General features: G+C 44.7%; 1 protein-coding gene across 3 annotated transcripts in view; it reads right to left on the bottom strand.

Moving 5' to 3' along the window:
• The window catches only part of PYM1 (PYM homolog 1, exon junction complex associated factor), a 169,530-nt gene that overhangs the window by 33,977 nt on the left and 111,914 nt on the right, over window positions 1–23,639 (bottom strand). Inside the window, exon 1 of one of the 3 annotated variants that reach the window (XM_063952575.1) lies at window positions 23,167–23,575. The exons of 1 other annotated variant lie outside the window; for it this stretch is intronic. In XM_063952575.1, the coding sequence (XP_063808645.1) occupies window positions 23,167–23,389 (223 nt within the window). In that variant the 5' untranslated portion in view covers window positions 23,390–23,575. Of the gene's footprint in view, window positions 1–23,166; window positions 23,576–23,639 lie in introns of those variants that run through there. One more of the 3 variants, XM_063952576.1, reaches the window with a different exon arrangement.

The raw sequence follows: 23,639 nt of genomic DNA, 5'->3' as shown, positions 1-23,639 counted from the left end.
TGGGATATGCTTGAGCGTCATCGGATTGGCACCAAATCGATCACGAGCTTTGTGGCCTCCCAGGATGCACCGGGCTCGTCCATATAATCCCGGCCACCGACTCAGTCAAATCAGTTGTTTCCAAAGCAATTAGGCAGGAGCATTATGTTGAACCCTATTCAGGCGAGAAGAACACACATGCACACCCTTCCACGCAAGAGGGAAGAGGGTAGTGAGTATAAAGATTCTCAAATCAGGTGCGTCAGGGTGGGATCCCTGTGGAAACCTGTGGACATAGGAGAAATACCGTTATCAACGGTAAGTTCTTACCATAACGTATATTTCTACGGCTGGGTCCACAGGTTATCCACAGGATAACATTTGGATTTCCCAAAGCAAATTTTTAGTGGTGGGGACGCTCCTGATTGGACAGGAGAACCTTTCGCTCGAATTCAGCGTCATGAGAGGCAGAGGTATCCAAGGCATAATGTCTAATGAATGTGTTAATGGAAGACCATGTGGCTGCCTTACATATCTGTTCTGCTGAAGCACCATGTTGTGCTGCCCATGAAGGACCTACCTTACGTGTAGCGTGAGCAGAGACATTAGCCGGAACAGGGAGATCAGCTCGAGAGTATGCTTCTGAAATCGTCATTCGAAGCCATCTTGCTAGCAGGCCATCCCCTCTTATGAAATCCGTAGAGAATGAAGAGAGAATCTGTCTTTCTGACGGCACTGGTACGATCTACGTAGATTCTTAATGCACGGACTACGTCTAGCAACGCTTACCCCGCAGACAGTCCCGCTACCTGAAAAGCCGGGACCACAATTTCTTCATTAAGTGAAACTAAGAGACCACCTTTGGAAGATAAACCAGTTCTCAGAACTAGGTCTGGTTATCTGGATAGAAAATCAGAAAAGGAGACTTACACGACAGCGCTCCTAAATCTGACACTCTTCTAGCTGATACCATAGTCAGAAGAAAGAGTACTTTAGCTGTCAACCATTTAAGATCCACTTTCTTAAGTGGTTCAAATGGAGCCCCTTGAAGGGCTTTGAGAACCAGACTTAAATCCCAAGGTACTGCAGGAGGAACAAAAGGTGGATGAATGCGCAGCATTCCCTGGAAAAAAGTACGCAAATCCTGTAAAGTAGCAATTTTCTTTTGAAACTATACAGTTAATGCTGAAACTTGAACTCTCAAGGAATCCACCTTCAAACCCTTATCCATTCCTGCCTGAAGGAAATCTAAGATTCTGGATACTCTGAAAGATTTTGGATCATGTTTCTTTCACTGCACCAATGAATATAGGCTTGCCATATTCGGTGATAAATGCGAGCAGAGGAAGGTTTCCTTGCTCTAAGCATTGTTTGAATTACCTGTTGTGAAAAACCTCTTGATCTTAGGATAGAGGTTTTAACAGCCATGCCGTCAAAGATAGCCGATCCAGATGCTTGTGACAAAAAGGACCCTGCATTAGTAGATCTGGACGTTGTGGGAGCAGATTTGGTGCATCCAACGACATCCTCTGCAGATCTATGCACCAATGCCTCCTTGGCCAAACCGGAGCTATCACAATCACGGCACCCTTTGCTTGCTTTATTTTCCTCACCACCCTGGGTAGCAGGGAGATTGGAGAAAACAGATATGCCAGATGAAATTCACATTTCGCGGACAGTGCGTCCACAAGGATCGCTCCGGGGTCTTTTGTTCTTGACCCGTATACCGGAACTTTGTGGTTCAGACGGGACGCCATGAGATCTATCTCTGGCAACCCCCACTTGTCTACTAGAGTCTGAAAGACCTCCGGGTGTAGAGCCCATTCGGTTTCCTGAATGGTGTGCCGACTGGGAAAGTACGCTTCCCAGTTTAGGACTCCTGGAACAAACACTGCGGACAATGCTGGAAGATGGAGTTCTGCCCACTTTAGTATGTGACTTACCTCCTCCATTGCTCTTTGGCTGCAAGTTCCTCCCTGATGGTTGAGGTACGCTACTGCCGTTGCATTGTCCGAGCGGATCTGGACTGGTTTTCCTTGCAGAATGTCCTTTGCCTGAATCAGTGCCATGTATATGGCTCGTAGTTCCAATAAATTTATTGGCAGGCAACTTTCCTCTTTGGTCCACTGTCCTTGGAACCATAATTTTCCGGACACTGCTCCCCAGCGCTGAAGACTGGCATTCGTTGTCAGGATCTCCCAATTTGATATCCAAAAGGGTCTCCCCTTGTCTAGATGGGATGTCTGTAGCCCCCAGGCTAACGACCTTTTTACCTCCACCGGAAGTACCATCATCTGTTTCTTTATTGTCTGATGTACTCCATTCCATCTGGTTAGGATCAGATGTTGTAAAGGTCTTGAGTGCAATTGTGCATATTCCACCATGTCGAATGTCGACACCATCAACCCCATCACTCGCATAGCCGTGTGAACTGATATTTTTGACTGTGCAACAATTCCTGAGTCATTAACTGCACCTTGGATATTTTTTCCACAGGTAGAATTATTCTCTGCAGACCTGAATCCAATACAGCCCATAAGTGAATCATCCGTTGTGACGGAATTACAGACGACTTTGCCCAATTTATGAGCCATCCATGTTTCTGTAGACAAGTTATTGTCTGTTGGAGATGGCTCAAGAGCAATTCCTGGGACTGTGCCAGGATTAAAAGATCGTCGAGGTATGGAAAAATTCTTATCCCCTGTTTGCGGAGATGAGGTGCCATAACCACCATAATCTTGGTGAATACTCTGGGGGCTGTAGCCAACCCAAAGGATAAGGCTTGGAACTGAAAATGTTGCTGGAGGATAGCGAACCTGAGATAACACTGATGGGACAATGCTATTGGCACATGCAGGTAAGCATCTTGTATATCCAGAGATACCATGTAATCCCCTGGTTCCATGGCCAAAATTATGGAACGTAATGTTTCCATATGGAACCTCGGTACCCAAATGTATTTGTTCAACATTTTGAGATTGAGAATGGGTCGAAACGACCCATTTGATTTCTGGACCAAGAATAGGTTGGAGTAAAACCCCTTCCTCCGTTGTTCCCGAGGTACTGGGACGATTACTCCTGACTGAAGCAATTTGTGCAAAAAAATGGTGAACTGCTCAATCAGATAGTGATGTCACTCAGGTGCTAAAAGGGAGGGGTAATTCTGTGAAGGAAAAAACAATGGTTCCCTAATGCACACTGAGTGAATAATATTCCTACATAATAGTCAGATAATACTGTAATGTAATGTATTATTTTAATCACACCACTCACATAGCACTTCTGTGCTTCTTATTAACCCTATTAACTCTCACCTGTGTGCTGACCTGGGGTGGCCGACCTGTGCCGACATTATGGGGTCCTGCACCCCGGACCCATACCTAATATTAGGGACCCCCAGTGACGGAGAGGCCTTGTCGATCGGCCTGGGGGCTTAACCCTATATCTGCAGATATACGCAACCAAGATCTCCGTATTATCTGACTATTATGTAGGAATATTATTCACTCAGTGTGCATTAGGGAACCATTGTTTTTTCCTTCACAGAATTACCCCTCCCTTTTAGCACCTGAGTGACATCACTATCTGATTGAGCAGTTCACCATTTTTTTGCATTGTATTGAGAGGCATGAATGGGTCAGCATTAGGAGGGATTGCTGACTCTAGACTGCCATAGGGGGAAGTCAGGGGTATCCCCAGGTAAGCTGGCTCTCAGATGCTGTAGGAGCCATTACCATGTGGCCTTACACTGGGAATTCAACCCAGACATATTTGGAATTATTTATGGGGTGGGTGTGGGGTGTGGTGGCCCCTGTGTCGGTATCGCTGGGCTGCTTCAGGTCGGCACACCCTAACACTTTATTAACACTTATGAGTTTCCCTATCACTTTGTATATATTTTTGTATTATTTTAATCACACCACTCACATAGCACTTCTGTGCTTCTTATTAACCCTATTAACTCTCACCTGTGTGCTGACCTGGGGTGGCCGACCTGTGCCGACATTATGGGGTCCTGCACCCCGGACCCATACCTAATATTAGGGACCCCCAGTGACGGAAAGGCCTTGTCGATCGGCCTGGGGGCTTAACCCTATATCTGCAGATATACGCAACCAAGATCTCCGTATTATCTGACTATTATGTAGGAATATTATTCACTCAGTGTGCATTAGGGAACCATTGTTTTTTCCTTCACAGAATTACCCCTCCCTTTTAGCACCTGAGTGACATCACTATCTGATTGAGCAGTTCACCATTTTTTTGCATTGTATTGAGAGGCATGAATGGGTCAGCATTAGGAGGGATTGCTGACTCTAGACTGCCATAGGGGGAAGTCAGGGGTATCCCCAGGTAAGCTGGCTCTCAGATGCTGTAGGAGCCATTACCATGTGGCCTTACACTGGGAATTCAACCCAGACATATTTGGAATTATTTATGGGGTGGGTGTGGGGTGTGGTGGCCCCTGTGTCGGTATCGCTGGGCTGCTTCAGGTCGGCACACCCTAACACTTTATTAACACTTATGAGTTTCCCTATCACTTTGTATATATTTTTGTATTATTTTAATCACACCACTCACATAGCACTTCTGTGCTTCTTATTAACCCTATTAACTCTCACCTGTGTGCTGACCTGGGGTGGCCGACCTGTGCCGACATTATGGGGTCCTGCACCCCGGACCCATACCTAATATTAGGGACCCCCAGTGACGGAGAGGCCTTGTCGATCGGCCTGGGGGCTTAACCCTATATCTGCAGATATACGCAACCAAGATCTCCGTATTATCTGACTATTATGTAGGAATATTATTCACTCAGTGTGCATTAGGGAACCATTGTTTTTTCCTTCACAGAATTACCCCTCCCTTTTAGCACCTGAGTGACATCACTATCTGATTGAGCAGTTCACCATTTTTTTGCATTGTATTGAGAGGCATGAATGGGTCAGCATTAGGAGGGATTGCGGACTCTAGACTGCCATAGGGGGAAGTCAGGGGTATCCCCAGGTAAGCTGGCTCTCAGATGCTGTAGGAGCCATTACCATGTGGCCTTACACTGGGAATTCAACCCAGACATATTTGGAATTATTTATGGGGTGGGTGTGGGGTGTGGTGGCCCCTGTGTCGGTATCGCTGGGCTGCTTCAGGTCGGCACACCCTAACACTTTATTAACACTTATGAGTTTCCCTATCACTTTGTATATATTTTTGTATTATTTTAATCACACCACTCACATAGCACTTCTGTGCTTCTTATTAACCCTATTAACTCTCACCTGTGTGCTGACCTGGGGTGGCCGACCTGTGCCGACATTATGGGGTCCTGCACCCCGGACCCATACCTAATATTAGGGACCCCCAGTGACGGAGAGGCCTTGTCGATCGGCCTGGGGGCTTAACCCTATATCTGCAGATATACGCAACCAAGATCTCCGTATTATCTGACTATTATGTAGGAATATTATTCACTCAGTGTGCATTAGGGAACCATTGTTTTTTCCTGAAGCAATTTGTGAACTGCTTCTTGCAGTGCCCTGGCCCTCGTCTCTATGCGAGACGGGCTGGTACAAAAAAACCTTCGAGGAGGCTGTTTTTTTGAATGGGAAAACATAACCCCGAGATACCACTTCTTGCACCCAAGCGTCTGTTGTCGACTGCTGCCATAGGTGTGCAAACTGAAGACGGCCCCCTGCCTTGGAGTCCCCCAAGTGGAGGCCCGCACCCTTAGGCTGATGGTTTCTGTTCTGGTTTGGAAGCTGGCCCTCTAGTGGCCCACTGCTTCCTCATTTTACCAGACTTATTGTACTGAGTTTGCTTAGGTTCATTCTTACCTTTTGTTTTACCATGCCACTGAACTGGCCTAGGTTTAGGAGTATAACTGGCAGGAAATTTAACCTTCTTGGATTCAGCTTCTGACTCCAGAATCTCTGTCAATTCCTTACCAAAAAGAATGTTCCCAACAAAAGGCAAAGCTTCCATAACCTTTTTGGAGTCGGAATCAGCTTTCCATGTACGTAGCCAAATTGCTCTGCGAGCAGCTACCGTTAAGGCTGATGCTTTGGAAGCAATCATACCCATATCCATTGCTGCTTCTTCTAGAAATAGTGCAGCCTGTTTTATATGGGCTATATGCGACTCCTGCCCCCTAGTATGTGCTAAAAGCCCATTCTCTAATTCTTCAGCCCATTCAACTACCGCTTTTGCCATCCAGGCTGAGGCCATAGCCAGCCTTACGACTGCCCCTGACAGGGAAAATAAGAATTTACTCACCGGTAATTCTATTTCTCGTAGTCCGTAGTGGATGCTGGGAACTCCGTAAGGACCATGGGGAATAGCGGGCTCCGAAGGAGGCTGGGCACTCTAGAAAGATTTATGACTACCTGGTGTGCACTGGCTCCTCCCACTATGACCCTCCTCCAAGCCTCAGTTAGGACACTGTGCCCGGACGAGCTGACATAATAAGGAAGGATTTTGAATCCCGGGTAAGACTCATACCAGCCACACCAATCACACTGTACAACTCGTGATACTATATCCAGTTTGACAGTATGAAAAACCACTGAGCCTCTCAACAGATGGCTCAACAATAACCCTTTAGTTAACAATAACTATTTACAATTATTGCAGACAATCCGCACTTGGGATGGGCGCCCAGCATCCACTACGGACTACGAGAAATAGAATTACCGGTGAGTAAATTCTTATTTTCTCTGACGTCCTAGTGGATGCTGGGAACTCCGTAAGGACCATGGGGATTATACCAAAGCTCCCAAATGGGCGGGAGAGTGCGGATGACTCTGCAGCACCGAATGAGAGAACTCAAGGTCCTCCTCAGCCAGGGTATCAAATTTGTAGAATTTTGCAAACGTGTTTGCCCCTGACCAAGTAGCTGCTCGGCAAAGTTGTAAAGCCGAGACCCCTCGGGCAGTCGCACAAGATGAGCCCACTTTCCTTGTGGAATGGGCATTTACAGATTTTGGCTGTGGCAGGCCTGCCACAGAATGTGCAAGCTGAATTGTACTACAAATCCAGCGAGCAATAGTCTGCTTAGAAGCAGGAACACCCAGCTTGTTGGGTGCATACAGGATAAACAGCGAGTCAGATTTTCTGACTCCAGCCGTCCTGGAAACATATATTTTCAGGGCCCTGACAACGTCTAGCAATTTGGAGTCCTCCAAATCCTTAGTAGCCGCAGGCACCACAATAGGCTGGTTCAGGTGAAACGCTGACACCACCTTAGGTAGAAACTGGGGACGAGTCCTCAATTCTGCCCTATCCATATGGAAAATCAGATAAGGGCTTTTACATGATAAAGCCGCCAAGCCTGGCTGAAGCCAAGGCCAATAACATGACCACTTTCCACGTGAGATATTTTAGATCCACGGTTTTTAGTGGCTCAAACCAATGTGATTTTAAGAAACTCAACACCACGTTGAGATCCCAAGGTGCCACAGGGGGCACAAACGGGGGCTGAATATGCAGCACTCCTTTCACAAATGTCTGAACTTCAGGTACTGAAGCTAGTTCTTTTTGAAAGAAAATCGACAGAGCCGAGATCTGTACTTTAATGGAGCCTAGCTTTAGGCCCATATTCACTCCTGCTTGCAGGAAATGCAGAAATCGACCCAGCTGAAATTCCTCTGTTGGGGCCTTTTTTGCCTCGCACCATGCAACATATTTTCGCCATATGCGGTGATAATGCTTTGCCGTAACATTTTTCCTGGCCTTAATAAGCGTAGGAATGACTTCTTCCGGAATACCCTTTTCCTTCAGGATCCGGTGTTCAACCGCCATGCCGTCAAACGCAGCCGCGGTAAGTCTTGGAACAGACAGGGCCCCTGCTGTAGCAGGTCCTGTCTGAGCGGTAGAGGCCACGGGTCCTCTGAGAGCATCTCTTGAAGTTCCGGGTACCACGCTCGTCTTGGCCAATCCGGAACCACGAGAATTGTGTTTACTCCTCGCTTTCTTATTATTCTCAATACCTTTGGTATGAGAGGCAGAGGAGGGAACACATAAAACGACTGGTACACCCACGGTGTCACTAGAGCGTCCACAGCTATCGCCTGAGGGTCCCTTGACCTGGCGCAATATCTTTTCAACTTTTTGTTGAGGCGGGACGCCATCATGTCCACCTGTGGTTTTTCCCAACGGTTTACCAGCATCTGGAAGACTTCTGGATGAAGTCCCCACTCTCCCGGGTGGAGGTCGTGTCTGCTGAGGAAGTCTGCTTCCCAGTTGTCCACTCCCGGAATGAACACTGCTGACAGTGCTAGTACATGATTCTCCGCCCATCGGAGAATTCTTGTGGCTTCTGCCATCGCCATCCTGCTTCTTGTGCCGCCCTGTCGATTTACATGGGCGACTGCCGTGATGTTGTCTGACTGGATCAGCACCGGCTGGTGTAGGAGCAGGGATTTTGCTTGACTTAGGGCATTGTAGATGGCCCTTAGTTCCAGAATATTTATGTGAAGGGAAGTCTCCTGACTCGACCATAGTCCTTGGAAGTTTCTTCCCTGTGTGACTGCCCCCCAGCCTCGAAGGCTGGCATCCGTGGTCACCAGGACCCAGTCCTGTATGCCGAACCTGCGGCCCTCTAGAAGATGAGCACTCTGCAGCCACCACAGTAGAGACACCCTGGTTCTTGGAGACAGGGTTATTAAGCGATGCATCTGAAGATGCGATCCGGACCACTGGTCCAACAGGTCCCACTGGAAGATTCTGGCATGGAACCTGCCGAAGGGAATTGCTTCGTAAGAAGCCACCATCTTTCCCAGGACCCGCGTGCAGCGATGCACTGATACCTGTTTTGGTTTCAGGAGGTCTCTGACTAGAGATGACAACTCCCTGGCTTTCTCCTCCGGGAGAAACACTTTTTTCTGGACTGTATCCAGAATCATACCCAGGAACAGTAGCCGTGTCGTCGGAACCAGCTGTGACTTTGGGATCTTCAGAATCCAGCCGTGCTGGTGCAGCACCTCCTGAGATAGTGCTACTCCCACCAACAACTGTTCCTTGGACCTCGCCTTTATTAGGAGATCGTCCAAGTACGGGATAATTAAAACTCCCTTTTTTCGAAGGAGTATCATCATTTCCGCCATAACCTTGGTAAATACCCTCGGTGCCGTGGACAGTCCAAACGGCAGCGTCTGGAATTGGTAATGGCAATCCTGTACCACAAATCTGAGGTACTCCTGGTGAGGATGGTAAATGGGGACATGCAAGTAAGCATCCTTGATGTCCAGGGATACCATGTAATCCCCCTCCTCCAGGCTTGCAATAACCGCCCTGAGCGATTCCATCTTGAACTTGAATTTTTTTATGTATGTGTTCAAGGATTTCAAATTTAAAATGGGTCTCACCGAACCGTCCGGTTTCGGTACCACAAATAGTGTGGAATAGTAACCCCGGCCTTGTTGAAGTAGGGGTACCTTGATTATCACCTGCTGGGAATACAGCTTGTGAATTGCCGCTAGCACAGCCTCCCTGTCTGAGGGAGCAATCGGCAAGGCAGATTTTAGGAACCGGTGGGGTGGAGACGCCTCGAATTCCAGTTTGTACCCCTGAGATACTATTTGAAGGATCCAGGGATCCACCTGTGAGCGAGCCCACTGATCGCTGAAATTCTTGAGGCGGCCCCCCACCGTACCTGGCTCCTCCTGTGGAGCCCCACCGTCATGCGGCGGACTTGGAAGAAGAAGCGGGGGAGGACTTTTGCTCCTGGGAACCTGCTGTTTGTTGCAGCCTTTTTCCCCTACCTCTGCCTCTGGACAGAAAAGACCCGCCTTTTCCACGCCTGTTTTTCTGGGTCCGAAAGGACTGAACCTGATAAAACGGCGCCTTCTTAGGCTGTGAGGGGACATGGGGTAAAAATGCTGACTTCCCAGACGTTGCTGTGGAAACTAGGTCCGAGAGACCATCCCCAAATAATTCCTCACCCTTATAAGGCAAAACTTCCATGTGCCTTTTAGAATCTGCATCTCCTGTCCACTGGCGAGTCCATAAGCCTCTCCTAGCAGAAATGGACAATGCATTTACTTTAGATGCCAGTCGGCAGATTTCCCTCTGTGCATCTCTCATATATAAGACTGAGTCTTTGATATGGTCTATGGTTAGCAGGATCGTGTCTCTGTCTAATGTGTCAAAATTTTCTGACAGTTTATCTGACCACGCAGCGGCAGCACTGCACATCCAAGCTGATGCAATAGCTGGTCTAAGTATAATGCCTGAGTGTGTATATACAGACTTCAGGATCACCTCCTGCTTTCTATCAGCAGGTTCCTTGAGGGCGGCCGTATCCGGAGATGGTAGTGCCACCTTTTTAGACAAACGTGTGAGCGCTTTATCCACCTTAGGAGGTGTTTCCCAACGTGACCTATCCTCTGGCGGGAAAGGGAACGCCATTAGTACCTTCTTAGGAATTACCAATTTTTTATCAGGGAAAGCCCACGCTTCTTCACACACTTCATTTAATTCATCTGATGGGGGAAAAACTACGGGTAGTTTTTTCTCCCCAAACATAATACACTTTTTAGTGGTACCTGTATTTATATCAGAAATGTGTAACACCTCTTTCATTGCCTCAATCATGCAGTGAATGGCCTTAGTGGGCATCAGGTTAGACTCATCGTCGTCGACACTGGTGTCAGTATCAGTGTCGACATCTGGGTCTGCGGTCTGAGGTAGCGGGCGTTTTAGAGCCCCTGATGACCTGTGCGACGCCTGGACAGGCACGAGCTGAGAAGTCGGCTGTCCCACATTTGGCATGTCGTCAAATTTCTTATGTAAGGAGTCTATACGTGCACTCATTTCTTTCTATAAGCTCAACCACTCAGGTGTCTGCCCCGCAGGGGGGGACATCCCTTCTAAAGGCATCTGCTCCGTCTCCACATCATTATCCTCATCAAACATGTCGACACAGCCGTACCGACACACCGCACACACACAGGGAATGCTCCAACAGAGGACAGGACCCACAAAAGCCCTTTGGGGGGACAGAGTGAGAGTATGCCAGCACACACCAGAGCGCTATATAATGCAGGGACTAACTGAGTTATGTCCCCTATAGCTGCTTTTTCTATATAATTGTATACTGCGCCTAAATTTAGTGCCCCCCCTCTCTTTTTTACCCTTTTCTGTAGTGTAGACTGCAGGGGAGAGCCAGGGAGCTTCCTTCCAGCGGATCTGTGAAGGAGAAATGGCGCCAGTGTGCTGAGGGAGATAGCTCCGCCCCTTTTCCGCTGACTATTCTCCCGCTTTTTCCTATATTCTGGCAGGGGTATTTTCCACATATATAGCCTCTGGGGCTATATATTGTGGTATTTTTGCCAGCCAAGGTGTTATTATTGCTTCTCAGGGCGCCCCCCCCCCAGCGCCCTGCACCCTCAGTGACCGGAGTGTGAAGTGTGTGTGAGGAGCAATGGCGCACAGCTGCAGTGCTGTGCGCTACCTTGGTGAAGACTGATGTCTTCTGCCGCCGATTTTCCGGACCTCTTCTTGCTTCTGGCTCTGTAAGGGGGACGGCGGCGCGGCTCCGGGACCGAACACCAAGGACTGGGCCTGCGGTCGATCCCTCTGGAGCTAATGATGTCCAGTAGCCTAAGAAGCCCAAGCTGGCTGCAAGCAGGCAGGTTCGCTTCTTCTCCCCTTAGTCCCTCGCTGCAGTGAGCCTGTTGCCAGCAGGTCTCACTGAAAATAAAAAACCTAATTTCTATCTTTCTTTCTAAAGGCTCAGGAGAGCCCCTAGTGTGCATCCAACCTCGGCCGGGCACAAAATCTAACTGAGGCTTGGAGGAGGGTCGTAGTGGGAGGAGCCAGTGCACACCAGGTAGTCATAAATCTTTCTAGAGTGCCCAGCCTCCTTCGGAGCCCGCTATTCCCCATGGTCCTTACGGAGTTCCCAGCATCCACTAGGACGTCAGAGAAAAAATGTTTTTCAAAAAACCATCCACTCTCCTGTCTGTGACATCATTTAATGATGTTGAAGGCAAGATGAAAAGGATTTCCGCAGCAGTCGAATGATGTGCGTATCTACTTTAGGAGGCACTTCTCTTTTTAAACAGTCCCCAAATGGAAAAGGGTAGTACGAATCCCATTTCCTTGGGATTTTATATTTCTTATTGAGCGTAGCCCAAGGTTCCTCCATGATTTCTGTCAGTTCCTCTGACCTTGGAAATTCCACCCTCACTGTTCTGGGACGTTTAAACACAGGTGCTTTAGTTTTTACTACTGGCTCAACTGAATCTTCTAGAGACAGAATAGCCTTCATTGCTCCAATTAACTCAGCTATATCTTCTGAGCTGAAGCCCTCTATTTGTTCTTCATAAGGTGAAGTAGAGTATATGGAGTCATCATCTGTTGTATCCTCCTGTGTAGCTTGCGAATTGGATGATATATTTACCTTCAGTTTATCAGCTTGTTGACTTGTAGAAGCTGTAGGGTCTGTACCATAAGCTGGGAGCTGCATGTAAGGGTTAATCATTCAACCTACTGGAGCTACAGGGGCCAACCTGTCAGCTATTCTGGATAGAGTCTGTGCAAATATGGCCCAAGGTGGATCTACTTGTTGTGAAACAGGGATCTGCCTAGTAGTCTGCCGAAATGAAAAGCAATTTGCACATAATCCATTATTTCCCAAGGATTGAGTTATTAACCCCACCTTGCAGGATAAACATGTTTTAAGTGTTGGTGTTACTGTAGTAACCTCGTCACCTTTGCCGCTCTTAGACATGATAAATAATAAACTCATCCACAATACTACACAATCTGTGACTGAACACACTTTATAAAGCATAAAAAGTGATATCAATCTGATCCCCAACCCAAGCACCAGCACTGAGGTTCAGAAAAAGAGACACTGACCAACATATATAAAGTCAGCAATCACACTAGCAGTCAGCCACATGATATTATTAGTCATATGAGCATATTATCAACTACAAACACATTTCATGTATGTAGGCGTACATTTACTGTTTTCTGTATTAAACAGTTATTTTAATGTATTCAGACGCAATTGCGGAGAAAAACTACAGCATTGTACAAAAACTCATATACAAATAGGCACTAAACTTAACTATTCATACTAACATAGTAGATAGAATTTTAGTGCTGTATAACCCTTACTCTGTAGAGTGGGATACAGGGAGACTCACCCCACTTCCAGGATCGATCAATACGTTTGCAAACCGCTGAGTGGATCCAGACGCTACTAGTGTACACTGCCGCTCCGGTATTCTTATTGGACACAGACGCTCAGTGAACGTTAGTGCATGCAGACGCTCTGTCTGCGACCCAGTGTCTTAGTGGTCAAACTTTAGTGTATACAGACGCAGCGCTATACTGCGACTGAGTTCCCTCGTGGTAGCATCTGAGACGGAAGTGAGGCAATCAGTTCATGGCGGGAGACGCTCGGAAACTGGTCATGAACTGGGGGGAGGGGCGACCAGGAGAGCGTCTGACTCCCCACTGCTGGCATCAACCCTAGGGATCGCAGCCTCAAACTAATCCTGGCGCCTTCTGATCCCTAAAGCCTAGCGCTAGAGCACCTGTGGTGGTGGCGCGCCAGCTACTGTTTGGTAGTCTCCTCCCAAATCAGTGCGACTGTGTCCGTATTCCCCTTCTAAGCGGAACCGATGCCTTACCTTCTCCCCATGCTCCGGCCACAGCCTGGTAACGTCTGCCGGACCTGCTAGCAACATCCGACACAGACGCCCGTCGAGACAGCACTTGTACCGTGGGTAAGCGTTGTTGCGACCCGGCGGAGTTAATTGTTGAAAATAAACTATTAACACTATTTTTGAAAGCTTTCTTACTTTGCAGCATTTTCTCCACACCTGCCTAAAACTTTTGCACAGTACTGTGTAGGGACGTGTGGTGAGGTAAATGGCTCAGGATGCACTGGCTGGTACCAGAGCCACATTTATACACAATATGAGCCAAAGGTTCATGTGGGCATTATACAAAGATGCAGCAGTATATACACCAGAAACTTTGACGAGTTTTGATAGGAGATGTGTGGACAGGGTAGGCACTGCCTCACCTGTCAGACTGCTTACTCCAGAGTTTTGACTATAAAACTGGTTTGAATAATACAAAGAAGATATTTCCAATATATTCTTTGTATTTTCACTTTATGTATTTGAGTCTTGGCACTCCTAGATGCAGGAGTTCACAAATGCTAGCTCCACAGGGAATTCTTTTTCCATGCACATATATGAAACAAAAGGGCGGCACCATAACATCCCGGGTTGCTGGGCTTAATGGCAACACTTGTTTTTACAAGGAATCATTTATAGATTTTACACCTTCCCTAAAATAAGTATCACCTGTCACAGGAAAGGAGCAAGGCATCATATATATTTTTTCCAAGCAAAAATTGTAATGTATATATTCAGCACAGTTGGAATGTTTAAAAAGGCACATCATAAAGCAGTCTGTAATAAATACAATAGTAGTTGAGGCTTACCATTGAGTGTGGCACACACATATAAACAAAACAACAACAAAAGAAAGTAATATGTTTTAAACCACAATAAAACTACTTCGACCTTCCTTCCAACCTTAAGGCAAAAATCAGCCATTTACTGTATTTAAAGGGTGGGAGGGAACAGACAGGAACCCTGGGGACCAGTCATAGCAGAATCCCTGCCTCCCTTCACCAGCTATATTTGGCCTTAGTACAGATGTTTCACTGGCAAGAGGTTACTAAACAAGTGAACTGCAAGTCATTACTACAAAATGTACAGTTGTCACATTAGAGTTTTAGCAATGTCATTAGAAAGGCATATTCAACTCCCATAAGAAGCTACTGGTGTCAATGTAGTGGAAAATAGTCATTCTACTCCCTGAAAAAGGGATTTGCCATTTGCCATAACATATCCCAGCAAAGTGTAGGATTTACAGTATGCTGCCCAGACACAACAGCTATGACTATGTATAGAGCATAACCACTGAACAACCACTTTAGTAAACACTACACATTCAAACAGGTTTTCCATCATAACCAATCAAATGTAATGTTCTAAGGGGTAATTCAGACCTGATCGCCAGGGTGCGTTTTTTGCATCCGACGCCTACAGTGGAGGGTATTTGCTGTGTGCAGGTGTGTGATCGCATTTGTAGGAGAGCTTGTGCAGTCTCTGCTTAGCCCAGGGGGTAAATTTACTAAGATAGGAGTTCTATTTTAGATGGGATGTTGCCTATAGCAACCAATCAGATTAAATGTATTATTTTCTAGAAGGTGCTATATAAATGAGAAGTAGAATATGATAGGTTGCTATGGGTAACATCCCATCTTAAATATAACTCCCATCTTAGTAAATTTACCCCCAGGACTTACTCAGCCGATGCGATGATTTGGGCCGGTGCTGACGTCAGAACCCTCCCTCCAAACGCCTGGTCCCTCCTGCGTTTTCCCTGACACTCCTACAAAACGATCAGTTGCCACCCACAAACGGCCTCTTCCTGTTAGTCACCTTGCGATCACCTGTGCGACCGCTTTTTTTCGCACCATCCCGTCGCTATGCACCGATGCCCAGTGCAGTCGTCTGATGTGACGGCGCATTGTGGTGCATGCGCAGTACAGACCTAATCGCCCGCTGTGCGAAAACGCACAGCAACGATCAGGTCTGAATTACCCCTAAAAATGTTATGAGCCCCATCAACATACACATATGTATATGTGTTCCATATAAATCTTCATTGCTACAGGATGACAAGGTGGCCTAATAAGTCCAGGTATGATGTTGTTGGTCTGGGAAAGAAGTGCTAGATTTGCATTATTACACAGGGTTTCAGTACATTACATAATCTCCTAATGTTTGAGATCAGTTCTGCTCAGCCTGTTTTTCAGCAAAGTTGTGCGACCCTGAAAGAGGAGAGTTTCGATAGACTGTACTGTGTATCTTGCCAACCAAAGAACCCCAAATAGGGACCCTTATACCACACCCGGGATCTCAACTCACAGGCTGTGTATGTACTTCTAGTCCAGTTAACAGACTACCTGTGTTATTGCATGCCATAGTACTAAGAAATGCCTCCTGTGTAAAGAATTTTTTCATCCTCTAAAAGGTATTCATTTCTGGCAAGAGATACTATTGTAGTGTCACATGGATAGAATTTCATTTCAATGAACCTGCAGCTGCAAATGACAGGGATCACATAATTTATTCACCATGCACCACTGCAGTATGAACAAACACTTATCACCGACCACCAAGATTAGGCAAACAGCATGGGTGACACAATATCGCAGATGTGGATTTAAGAGACATATAGGACACTATAAAAGAGGCAACAGCTCAGACTGTGGTATATCAATGGCATTTTTTTTGTGTGCAAATTGTAAGAAATACTGAATAGTAAGTTTTGTTCATGAAAAAAAAATAATTTATACTTTTATTACAGAAAGTGGTTTTAACACTGAAGCAAAGGTTATCTACTTGTAGTACCAGTTGGAGGCTGCATATGCATTCTCGAACCTGTCATTCCACAGTTGCCAAAAAACAAAAATACCCAACTTACATGAAACAAGTCCTTTATCATTTCAACTTACCACGTACATTGTTCACAGTAGCGGGATGTACTAAAAGGATGATCACAGAAAGGGATGATCGGGATGATTGCCTGTAGTTCCTATTCGCACCTCTAGATGTCACTATATTTTTTAACCTCAACTGAGAATTTACAAACTACAGCAAGCACATAAAGCTTTTAAATGATATATTCATAGTTAAAAAAAAGTAACAGCATTTATATTGTTTCTGCATCGGTTTATATCAACAAAGCCATATAATGAAATAAGGAAACCAGCATCCTAATATCAATATTGAGTCCTGGCACCCCCTACCATTTTCATACCTGGGACAGTTTTCTATGCGTTTCCAGTGGGATGATGGCTATATCTTTTTTATTTACGTGGGATGATCACGTTTTTAGCGCAGATATACATACCTGGGACTGTTTTCTATGCGTTTCCAGTGGGATGATGGCTATATCTTTTTTATTTACGTGGGATGATACCGTTTTTAGCGCAGATATACATACCTGGGACTGTTTTCTATGCGTTTCCGGTGGGATGATGGCTATATCTATGGTATTTACGTGGGATGATCACGTTTTTAGCGCAGATATACATACCTGGGACAGTTTTCTATGCGTTTCCAGTGGGATGATGGCTATATCTATGGTATTTACGTGGGATGATCACGTTTTTAGCGCAGATATACATACCTGGGACAGTTTTCTATGCGTTTCCAGTGGGATGATGGCTATATCTTTTTTATTTACGTGGGATGATCACGTTTTTAGCGCAGATATACATACCTGGGACTGTTTTCTATGCGTTTCCAGTGGGATGATGGCTATATCTTTTTTATTTACGTGGGATGATCACGTTTTTAGCGCAGATATACATACCTGGGACTGTTTTCTATGCGTTTCCAGTGGGATGATGGCTATATCTTTTTTATTTACGTGGGATGATCACGTTTTTAGCGCAGATATACATACCTGGGACTGTTTTCTACGCGTTTCCAGTGGGATGACGGCTATATCTTTTTTATTTACGTGGGATGATCACGTTTTTAGCGCAGATATACATACCTGGGACTGTTTTCTATGCGTTTCCAGTGGGATGATGGCTATATCTTTTTTATTTACGTGGGATGATCACGTTTTTAGCGCAGATATACATACCTGGGACAGTTTTCTATGCGTTTCCGGTGGGATGATGGCTATATCTATGGTATTTACGTGGGATGATCACGTTTTTAGCGCAGATATACATACCTGGGACAGTTTTCTATGCGTTTCCAGTGGGATGATGGCTATATCTTTTTTATTTACGTGGGATGATCACGTTTTTAGCGCAGATATACATACCTGGGACTGTTTTCTATGCGTTTCCGGTGGGATGATGGCTATATCTTTTTTATTTACGTGGGATGATCACGTTTTTAGCGCAGATATACATACCTGGGACTGTTTTCTATGCGTTTCCGGTGGGATGATGGCTATATATTTTGTATTTACGTGGGATGATCACGTTTTTAGCGCAGATATACATACCTGGGACAGTTTTCTATGCGTTTCCAGTGGGATGATGGCTATATCTTTTTTATTTACGTGGGATGATCACGTTTTTAGCGCAGATAGACATACCTGGGACTGTTTTCTATGCGTTTCCAGTGGGATGATGGCTATATCTTTTTTATTTACGTGGGATGATCACGTTTTTAGCGCAGATATACATACCTGGGACTGTTTTCTATGCATTTCCGGTGGGATGATGGCTATATCTTTTGTATTTACGCGGGATGACCACGTTTTTAGCGCAGATATACATACCTGGGACAGTTTTCTATGCGTTTCCGGTGGGATGATGGCTATATCTTTTGTATTTACGTGGGATGATCACGTTTTTAGCGCAGATATATATACCTGGGACTGTTTTCTATGCGTTTCCAGTGGGATGATGGCTATATCTTTTGTATTTACGTGGGATGATCACGTTTTTAGCGCAGATATATATACCTGGGACTGTTTTCTATGCGTTTCCGGTGGGATGATGGCTATATCTTTTTTATTTACGTGGGATGATCACGTTTTTAGCGCAGATATACATACCTGGGACAGTTTTCTATGCGTTTCCAGTGGGATGATGGCTATATCTTTTTTATTTACGTGGGATGATCAAGTTTTTAGCGCAGATATACATACCTGGGACTGTTTTCTATGCGTTTCCAGTGGGATGATGGCTATATCTTTTTTATTTACGTGGGATGATCACGTTTTTAGCGCAGATATACATACCTGGGACTGTTTTCTATGCGTTTCCAGTGGGATGATGGCTAAATCTTTTGTATTTACGTGGGATGATCATGTTTTTAGCGCAGATATATATACCTGGGACTGTTTTCTATGCGTTTCCAGTGGGATGATGGCTATATCTTTTTTATTTACGTGGGATGATCACGTTTTTAGCGCAGATATACATACCTGGGACAGTTTTCTATGCGTTTCCAGTGGGATGATGGCTATATCTTTTGTATTTACATGGGATGATCATGTTTTTAGCGCAGATATACATACCTGGGACTGTTTTCTATGCGTTTCCAGTGGGATGATGGCTATATCTTTTTTATTTACGTGGGATGATCACGTTTTTAGCGCAGATATACATACCTGGGACAGTTTTCTATGCGTTTCCGTTGGAATGATGGCTATATCTTTTTTATTTACGTGGGATGATCACATTTTTAGCACAGATATACATACCTTGGACTGTTTTTTATGCGTTTCCGTTGGGATGATGGCTATATCTTTTTTATTTACGTGGGATGTATATCTGCGCTAAAAACGTGATCATCCCACGTAAATAAAAAAGATATAGCCATCATCCCACTGGAAACGCATAGAAAACAGTCCCAGGTATGTATATCTGCGCTAAAAACGTGATCATCCCACGTAAATAAAAAAGATATAGCCATCATCCCACTGGAAACGCATAGAAAACAGTCCCAGGTATGTATATCTGCGCTAAAAACGTGATCATCCCACGTAAATAAAAAAGATATAGCCATCATCCCAACGGAAACGCATAAAAAACAGTCCCAGGTATGTATATCTGCGCTAAAAATGTGATCATCCCACGTAAATAAAAAAGATATAGCCATCATCCCACTGGAAACGCATAGAAAACAGTCCCAGGTACATATATCTGCGCTAAAAACGTGATCATCCCACGTAAATACAAAAGATATAGCCATCATCCCAACGGAAACGCATAGAAAACAGTCCCAGGTATGTGTATCTGCGCTAAAAACGTGATCATCCCACGTAAATAAAAAAGATATAGCCATCATCCCAACGGAAACGCATAGAAAACAGTCCCAGGTATGTATATCTGCGCTAAAAACGTGATCATCCCACGTAAATAAAAAAGATATAGCCATCATCCCAACGGAAATGCATAAAAAACAGTCCCAGGTATGTATATCTGCTCTAAAAACGTGATCATCCCACGTAAATAAAAAAGATATAGCCATCATCCCACTGGAAACGCATAGAAAACAGTCCCAGGTATATATATATATGCGCTAAAAACGTGATCATCCCACGTAAATACAAAAGATATAGCCATCATCCCACTGGAAACGCATAGAAAACAGTCCCAGGTATGTATATCTGCGCTAAAAACGTGATCATCCCACGTAAATACAAAAGATATAGCCATCATCCCACTGGCAACGCATAGAAAACAGTCCCAGGTATGTATATCTGCGCTAAAAACGTGATCATCCCACGTAAATAAAAAAGATATAGCCATCATCCCAACGGAAATGCATAAAAAACAGTCCCAGGTATGTATATCTGCTCTAAAAACGTGATCATCCCACGTAAATAAAAAAGATATAGCCATCATCCCACTGGAAACGCATAGAAAACAGTCCCAGGTATGTATATCTGCGCTAAAAATGTGATCATCCCACGTAAATAAAAAAGACATAGCCATCATCCCACTGGAAATGCATAGAAAACAGTCCCAGGTATGTATATCTGCGCTAAAAACGTGATCATCCCACGTAAATAAAAAAGATATAGCCATCATCCCACTGGAAACGCATAGAAAACAGTCCCAGGTATGTATATCTGCGCTAAAAACGTGATCATCCCACGTAAATAAAAAAGATATAGCCATCATCCCACTGGAAACGAATAGAAAACAGTCCCAGGTATATATATCTGCGCTAAAAACGTGATCATCCCACGTAAATACAAAAGATATAGCCATCATCCCACTGGAAACGCATAGAAAACTGTCCCAGGTATATATATCTGCGCTAAAAACGTGATCATCCCACGTAAATAAAAAAGATATAGACATCATCCCACTGGAAACGCATAGAAAACAGTCCCAGGTATGTATATCTGCGCTAAAAACGTGATCATCCCACGTAAATAAAAAAGACATAGCCATCATCCCACTGGAAATGCATAGAAAACAGTCCCAGGTATGTATATCTGCGCTAAAAACGTGATCATCCCACGTAAATACAAAAGATATAGCCATCATCCCACTGGCAACGCATAGAAAACAGTCCCAGGTATGTATATCTGCGCTAAAAACGTGATCATCCCACGTAAATAAAAAAGATATAGCCATCATCCCAACGGAAACGCATAAAAAACAGTCCCAGGTATGTTTATCTGCTCTAAAAACGTGATCATCCCACGTAAATAAAAAAGATATAGCCATCATCCCACTGGAAACGCATAGAAAACAGTCCCAGGTATGTATATCTGCGCTAAAAATGTGATCATCCCACGTAAATAAAAAAGATATAGCCATCATCCCACTGGAAATGCATAGAAAACAGTCCCAGGTATGTATATCTGCGCTAAAAACGTGATCATCCCACGTAAATAAAAAAAGATATAGCCATCATCCCACTGGAAACGCATAGAAAACAGTCCCAGGTATGTATATCTGCGCTAAAACGTTATCATCCCACGTAAATAAAAAAAGATATAGCCATCATCCCACTGGAAACGCATAGAAAACAGTCCCAGGTATGTATATCTGCGCTAAAAACGTGATCATCCCACGTAAATAAAAAAGATATAGCCATCATCCCACTGGAAACGCATAGAAAACAGTCCCAGGTATGTGTATCTGCGCTAAAAACGTGATCATCCCACGTAAATAAAAAAGATATAGTCATCATCCCAACGGAAACGCATAGAAAACAGTCCCAGGTATGTATATCTGCGCTAAAAACTTGATCATCCCACGTAAATAAAAAAGATATAGCCATCATCCCAACGGAAACGCATAAAAAACAGTCCCAGGTATGTATATCTGCGCTAAAAACGTGATCATCCCACGTAAATAAAAAAGATATAGCCATCATCCCACTGGAAACGCATAGAAAACTGTCCCAGGTATGTCTATCTGCGCTAAAAATGTGATCATCCCACGTAAATAAAAAAGATATAGCCATCATCCCACTGGAAACGCATAGAAAACTGTCCCAGGTATGTATATCTGCGCTAAAAACGCGATCTTCCCACGTAAATACAAAAGATATAGCCATCACCCCACTGGAAACGCATAGAAAACAGTCCCAGGTATGTATATCTGCGCTAAAAACGTGATCATCCCACGTAAATAAAAAAGATATAGCCATCATCCCACTGGAAACGCATAGAAAACAGTCCCAGGTATACGGAAATGTGATTATCACGCGGTCATCCAATGTAAATTTTAATCGATTTTTATGCAGTTTATAAAACAGAAATTAAGTGTACTTTAACACCTTATGCAATGGTATGTGTACATATATTATACTATATAATAAATGTGGGATAATGTACTTTTTACTGCAAATTTATAAAGATATTATAAGTCATTTTTCGGGCCTGACTTACATAAAATTTGATGTTATATGATGTTTTTTTGTTTGTTAATCTTTAAATTAAGTAAAAAATTCTGACATCTAGTGTCTTGGAGGTGAACTGCATGTAATCATCCCGATCATCCCTTTCTGTGATCATCCTTTTAGTACATCCCCACAGTAGCATTGATCTAACAGTGCACAATAATATAAATTGCTTAATTAATATGACTCCATATACACAGACATAGCGCATTCAGGTGCCAATTCATAACCTTGCCCCAATAAAAGAAGTTTTGAAACTATTTTGACCATTTTCACAAGTAGCAATTGATTTTGAATGTAGCCACTCAGTGCTGAAATTGCCAGTTTATGGCGCACCAAGAGGGGCATACGCTACATCTGTAACATTCACATGCACCCCAGTTAGTACAAATGGAAACTGCTTCCTTTTAATAGTTAAACCTTGCTTTAAATAATAATTTGTGCCCTGCAATATTAACCCCATAATGGTGTACAGCTACTGCACAAAGTGTCATGGGTAAAGGCGACAGACATAGTGTGCAGTGAGGCATAGTACATGACTGTCACTGAGTGCTGCAGGGATGCGCGGCCAGACCATACAATGATGGAGGGAGCTCGGGGAGGAATGGATGAGGGCACACTGGGCACAATAGCGATACGCTGCACAGGGTAGAACGCTTGCCAACCAATACACGAAAAGAAGAAGAAAAAAAAACAATAGGAACCGTACGCTAGTTGCAAGAGAGTGGTGATCCGGAGAATCATTTACCTTTCTCGGTTCCACACTCACCGGATTCATCGGTCACATAGGGAGTCGCCATCTTGGTCCTCTCATCACGTTTACTTCCGCCCCCCTCTCTGCTGGGAGTGGGACTGTGGGAGGGAAGAACGGATGGAGCAAGAGTGGCAGACTGGCAGAAACATGACTCTGGACGGGGACAGGGTTGGGGGGTCGGGAACGGGGGAATAAATCGGCTAGACCCAGATATCATTGCCAGAGGGTGTATCCATGAGAATATTAACGCTGCTGCGCTCAGTCACGGACTATTGTCCAGTTTGTTGTTTACATCACGTGACGCCGCCAGAGCGCAGCAGAGTACTGGGACAGGTTGCGACGGAATAAACGCAGCAGCAGCAGCGCCGCCGCCATTTTACACAGCGAGTGTGCTATGGGGTAATTCCAAGTTGATCGCAGCAGGATTTTTTTAGCAGTTGGGCAAAACCATGTGCACTGCAGGGGAG

The sequence above is a fragment of the Pseudophryne corroboree genome, chromosome 2 (genome assembly GCF_028390025.1).
Source record: "Pseudophryne corroboree isolate aPseCor3 chromosome 2, aPseCor3.hap2, whole genome shotgun sequence".
Taxonomy (NCBI): Eukaryota; Metazoa; Chordata; class Amphibia; order Anura; family Myobatrachidae; genus Pseudophryne; species Pseudophryne corroboree.
Note: the sequence above shows the minus strand (reverse complement) of the source record. Positions and strands in the feature narration are given on the sequence as shown.